Consider the following 6,375-nt stretch of genomic DNA (forward strand, 5'->3'; position numbering starts at 1 on the left):
TGTACATTGAATTATCTGTTTTGGAACTATGATGAAACTCCCTATTTTTATTAGTTTTAAGTTGTTAAAATTGAGATATTACTTTACTTGCCATGTTAAAGTGTTAAATTACTTAGCTTGGCACGACGTAAATAATGTTAACTCATCATGAATGGTTAAAAAATGTGAACTAGTACAATTTGACTTGCTTTTCGGCCAAGTAAAAAAATAATTAACTTAAAGACCACAGTTTCTTTAACAAGAGATGCTCTCTTTAAAGTGATAAGAATTATATTGTCCTCTCAAAACAAGGTCTATGATGGTTACTCGTTATAAGCATCGGCACTCTTTCTTTATTTACGGATAATAGTCACGAGTGCAGATAAGTCTTTCTATACGGTTAAAACAAACTTTTCTATAAAACTATTGATTATAACTATAAATATCATTTATATTGAAGACCAAATAACTGAGACGAATAAAGTTACAGCGAGAAACGTTGTATATTCTGAAAAGCTGATAAACTTGATAAACTTGAAATCAGAGTGCGAAAATATAAAACTTATTTGATTCAAACTGGAAGGATTCCCTTACGTAATCTTATTGGTGCAGAGCGGAAGTAGAGAGACACACAACTTAGTGGGAAAATAGAATGCTTATTGTATCTGTTAATCTATTTGGTGCAGGGCGGAAGTGGAGAACCACACAACTTAGTGTGAAAGAAAGCATATTTATCGAATCTATGCAATTCCCCACCCTGCGGTATTTGGCCCTTCAACCCAGGATTATAACTCACGTTCAACTGCTGCAAATTTTCCACTTTCGTCAACGCCACTGGAAGGTTCCCATAAATCTTATTGTGATTGATATCCAACCAAATCAAGCTTTTCTTAGGAAACGTCACAGGAGAGAGATCAAAGGAGAAGGCGTTCCTGGAAAGGTCAAGTACCTGAGTCTTTTTCTTGCTCCCGAAAAGAAATGAAGCATCGCCTACAAGTTTGTTCCTTGACAAGTCTATGTTGTCTGGGTCTAGGTTGCCCAAGGAAGGGGGAAGGGGCCCAGAGAGTTGGTTGTGAGACAGTTTGAGATCAGGCCCGGGCTTCTTGAAGGACCCGAAAGACGCCGGGATTGGGCCCGTCAATTTGTTCCTGTCCAGCTGTAGAGATGCGAGATTAGGCAGTTGGGAGAGTGAGCTGGGAATGGAGCCCGAGAGACTGTTGAAGGAAAGTGAGATCACCTCCAGGGTTTTAATCTGGGCCAGAAATTCGGGTATTGGGCCTGTGAGACCACTGTTGGTGATTTCGAGACTTTTGAGTTTGGTGAGTTTGGTGATGGTGGGCGGAATTGGGCCGACGAGGTTGGGGAGCTTGTGGAAGGTAAGGTACTCGAGGTAAGGGAGGTCACCCACAGAGGGTGGTATTTTGCCGGTGACATTGGGGTCTGGATACGAGGATATTAGAAAAACCTCGTAGATACGGTTATTTCTGTCGTCACACTTGACACAGTACCAGTCGCAGCAATCTTCTTTTGGGTCCCAAGAGGCTAGGAAGTAAGGGTTGTTGAGTTCCTTTTTGAACCGGAGCAGCACCTTCTTGTCCTCTGGGTGGCACCGCTCCGATAATGCAACTGGAAATGGGGACAACACTAGGACGCATAGTCCCAACAACATTAACATGCTTCGCATTTTGCTTATGAATGTGAAGTCACAGGTTGTGTTTCACTCATTTTAAAGAACGATGCGACTGTACGGTGCATGGGCAAGGGACATTTCACGTTTTCCACATTAGAATGAAATAATGTCCAGTACTAGTCGCCGATCACACGTCAAAATCACCCATGTGGGGGTGCCTACCCACACAGTATCCCGTGATTTACAGCTTTTTCCTATTCACTGGCAGATACACGCCAAAAAAGGTAAAAGAACAAAGCACTTAAAATGACCAATAATGTAATCATAACAATGCATTATTCATTATTTAATAGAAAGAAAATTCCGAAAACAGTATTTTCTTTAATAAGTGTTATAGGATGAAGTTGTATGTATCTAACGTTCACAATTTAAAATTTAACTTGTTATAATTTTCTAGAAAACTCTTTAAACATCTTGAAATGTGGACCACGCAATTTTAAAATGGTATCTAGGGATCCAATTTAAACTACCTTACCCATAGTGGGTAAAAGAAAAACTACATCGAAATCTCAGAAACATTACCTACGCTTGTTGTGTGGACAAGCACAACTTTGCTATCCCATATCTGTTTCGTGAAGAATGACAAAGAACTTGAGGAAATCGTTATAAGCATTGGATTAGTGTATAGCCTTATTTGGAATTTGAAAGGACGGACAAATAATTATTCTCTTTCCTATGCTAAAAAGTGTTGCCTAATATTAAAACATATTAACAGAGAATTAGACAAAATTAATCAAAATTAGTCAAGTGAACAAATTCATCTAGATAAAAATTCATGATATAAATAACATTTACATTTCTTATTATTGTATTTAATATTTTTTACACTTAATTAATTTAAGTGTTGTAATGTTGTTGTAATATTTTTTGCAAGGACATCTCCTTTATTAATTTTAAAAAGATCGGTATCTAAAACATTCTGCCTAAAATATGTCAAGTTGTAACTTAAAGTGTGTAAAAAGTCAGAATTATTCTTTACAAGGTATAGTCAGTTTTATAAGAACGAGATTAATAATATATTTAAAGTGATAGTAATAAACATTTTACTTTTTTATTAATTTGACTGAAATAACTTCCACATTTTTTTTAAATTATATTACTTTTAATGAGAAAGAGAAAATAATTGAATTGAAATAACTTCTACTTTTGTTTAAAAATTATTTACTTTTAATGAGAAAGAGAAAATAATTAATTTGATGACACATTAAGGAGAAAACCAATTAATGCTTCGTTTGACAGTTATATAAGTTTTGCTCTGGTTTCATTTACAGAAATTAATGATTCCTTGGAAAGTTCTATAAACTTTATTCTAGTTTTATTTAAAGTAAATTTTTATCGAAATTCAATAGTTTGGTTTCATGAAAAAAATATAGTTCAGTTCGAATGAGAAAGAGGAATTAATTTATTTGATTAGACATTAAGGAAAAATAATGTTTCATTGGAAAGGAAAGTTCTACAAGCTTTGTTTTAGTTTCATTCAAAAAGAAAATTTTACTGAAATTCAATAGTTTGTTTTCATGAAAAAACATGAAATATTTTAGTTTGTTCTAACTAAAACGAAACTCTGGCCGGTGTCTGGCTTAGTTTAACTTTGAGTTTCAAGAACATTCCCTTTAAAGTTTCATAAAATTTAGGTATTGCCTTCTTTGAATTTAGAACTTTCTGAAACACATTGTTATTCCATGGTTTTCACTCCACAAATTCAACAGAAAAACTTATTTTCAGTACTTAAGGAAGTAAACATGCAAATACATGGTTAGATCCTGAAAACAATATTTCTAAGTCCAATCATATTATTAAGTACGACCGGTATTTATTTCTCATCTTTGTATTTTACAAAGTACATTGAAAATTTTTAAATAATAATTAATTTTAATTATCAAAATATATTTGAAGATCAATTTAAATACTAATTTTTTAATTAAAAATTAATTTAATTTCTTTTTACTGTCAAAATCTTACTGACTAATGTTAGTGATTAATTTATGATAAAAATTATTTTCATTATTAATTAAGAAATTAATTATAATTTTTTTAAATTACTCTAGTTATTATTTATTTTAATTTATAAATTAATATATAAATTGGTTACATGACTAATTACCTTCCGTTATTAAAATTAGTCATTCGATAATTTTTTTACTGAAAATTTGTATTATTTATTTTTGTAAAGAATTTTATTTTTCAAAACTTTGTTAATGGTTCTTTCTGAAATTTTATTGTTTATGGTTTATGATTTTTAGTTCACTTGAACTTTATTATCTTTTACTTATAAGAGTTATTTTCAAAAGAAAAAAATATCATATCCAGAAAGCATTGATGATATTAAGTAGTAATTTGCTATAAAAGTGATGGATGAAACTTTTGTTATATTATATTTATACAACATCAAACATGTTTAAGGTGAAATTAATTTATTTGGGACTTGAATAAAATATAAAAGATGAAACACGAAAAATTAAGAAGCTATGAAAGATAGCACAAATATCAAGAAATTAATAAACTGAAAGACAAATTAAATCAATGAAATCTGTCTCTCGGTGTTATGGAGGGTCCATTCTATACTTTGGTTAGTTATTTTATTGAAATCTCAAAAACGTGTAGTGTGGCCAACCACAACTTTCTTATCCAAATACCAAGACACTCTTCATAAAATATTAAAAAAACTGGAGCAAATCATTGTAAACATTGTATCAGTAAATTTCCATCTTCGAAACTGGAAGGGACCAATCATATTTTTTTCTTCGATATCTTAAAAAGTAGTGTAATCTGATTTTTAAATTTGTTGAATAAGAAGAGATGTCAAAAAATAAATTGAAATTCATGAGTCAATTTGGTTCATCGTATGTTTGGATTGGATTAATTTAAAAATTTTGTACAAATTTTAATACAAGTTGATTTTTTATCCGGTCCACCTAGAATCAGTTTATTCGGGTTGTATTCGTGATGAGTTAAGTTGGCTCACTAGCTTGCAAATAGAGGGTTACATAAGTATTTTTTATCATATTGGACTTTGCATTTGGGTCAGATTAGATTGTTTTTTAGCCAACACATTAATATTTTTGTGATTTTGGTTTGTAGTTGGAGTTTAACATCCTTTTGGATTGTATTTGGATTCTATTGAAGTTTATTTAGATTTTAATCATAATTATAATTTAGTTCTTTTAAGATTGAAAAAAATATATTTTTTAATTAAGTGAGAGTGAGTCAACTCATTTAACCCACCAACTTGTGGTGGGTCAGTCGGGTTTGAATCTTTTTGGCTCGCTAATAAGTGAGTCGGGTTGGGTTAGCTCATTAAGTGACCAATCCATGATGAATCGAGCTGGACCAGGCCGGGTCGGATTACCCATTTTGATAGCTCTAATAAGAAGAATAATTTATCTAAATTATTTAATTTGAAATGATAATTACATCTGTTCCTGCGGAGAACAAAGAAGATATGTCAGACACAAACGTTACCTTACCCCAATCTGCAATCTCCTCAGTAGGCTTCCTCCCGGCTAGTATATGTCGTCTGTGGATATCTCGATGTGAACTGGTTTGGACCCGAGAGGGGTTACCTGCAGAAGAGACCTGCTACTCAAGTCAGCAAAAACTCTCATAAAGTCAAATCTCGTAATTAGGGGAGTAATGAATGCGTACCTTTAATTGTTGGGGTCCATACGCATTTATAGGTTATTAATTATGCTTAACCACATCATGGACTGTGTAACATCCCTATTTTCTAATAAACTGTATTATTTATTTTAAATAAAACAATTAGAAAATATTCTATTTTTACTAATGTTTCATATTTTATTATGATGTAGTTTAAATAGTAAAAAATATATTTTATCATGTTTTTACTTATTAAGAATAACAATAAGAAGAAAACAAAACTAATAAAATATATATATATATATATATATATATATATATATATAATATTAAAAAAAATATTACGTAAAAAAATATATTAATTTAAATTTTATTAAATAGGTGTGTAAAAAAAATATAGAATATATATATATATATAATATTAAAAAAAATATTACGTAAAAAAATATATTAATTTAAATTTTATTAAATAGGTGTGTAAAAAAAATATAGAAAAAAAAAGAAGAGATAAGAAGATAAGAAAAAAAAAAAAAAGATAAGATGAGAAAAGATAAGAAAAAAAAAACCTAAGAGATAAACATTAATTAATGTAGGTAATGATGACTTGAGAAAGATAAGCACATGTATAGGCTTATATGTACCTATGAGATGAGAAGTTAGGTGAGAGAGAAAGAAAAGGAGAAAACTGAGAAGGAGGGAAAGAAAGAAAGAAAGAAATGGGGAGAGAGAAAGAAAGAAAGAAGAGAGAGAAAGAGAAAGAAAAAGAAGAGAGAGAAAAAATTTAGAGCAAAGATTCAAAGAGATCTTAGTCCTCTTCAAATATTATTAGTGTGCTCTTCAATCAATAAGGTCAGGGGAAGTAAGGTTAAGCTTTTATATATTAATATTGATAAGCTCATGGGTTTTATATTAATCTTTTATTTATTTTGACTCATATTATTCTATTTACTTTCATTTAACTTATTTTCATTTATTATCCTCTTATATTTATTTTATTTCATCTCCAATTATACATTGATCCTGTTTATTTATTTATTTATTTATTTTATTTACCTCCAATTATGCACTGGTCCTATTTATTTATTTTATTTAATTTATCTCCAGTT

At 30.4% G+C, this 6,375-nt stretch overlaps 1 protein-coding gene across 1 annotated transcript; it reads right to left on the bottom strand.

Moving 5' to 3' along the window:
- Positions 1-525: 525 nt before the first annotated feature.
- On the bottom strand, positions 526-1,695 carry LOC114164728 (polygalacturonase inhibitor 1-like). The gene has a single exon (XM_028049478.2). It carries the CDS (start codon positions 1,661-1,663, stop codon positions 653-655), a length of 1,011 nt encoding a protein of 336 aa, XP_027905279.1. The 5' UTR covers positions 1,664-1,695; the 3' UTR covers positions 526-652.
- Positions 1,696-6,375: the final 4,680 nt, after the last annotated feature.

The sequence above is a fragment of the Vigna unguiculata genome, chromosome 9 (assembly GCF_037176805.1).
Source record: "Vigna unguiculata cultivar grain cowpea cultivar isolate G323 ecotype 2 chromosome 9, ASM3717680v1, whole genome shotgun sequence".
Taxonomy (NCBI): Eukaryota; Viridiplantae; Streptophyta; class Magnoliopsida; order Fabales; family Fabaceae; genus Vigna; species Vigna unguiculata.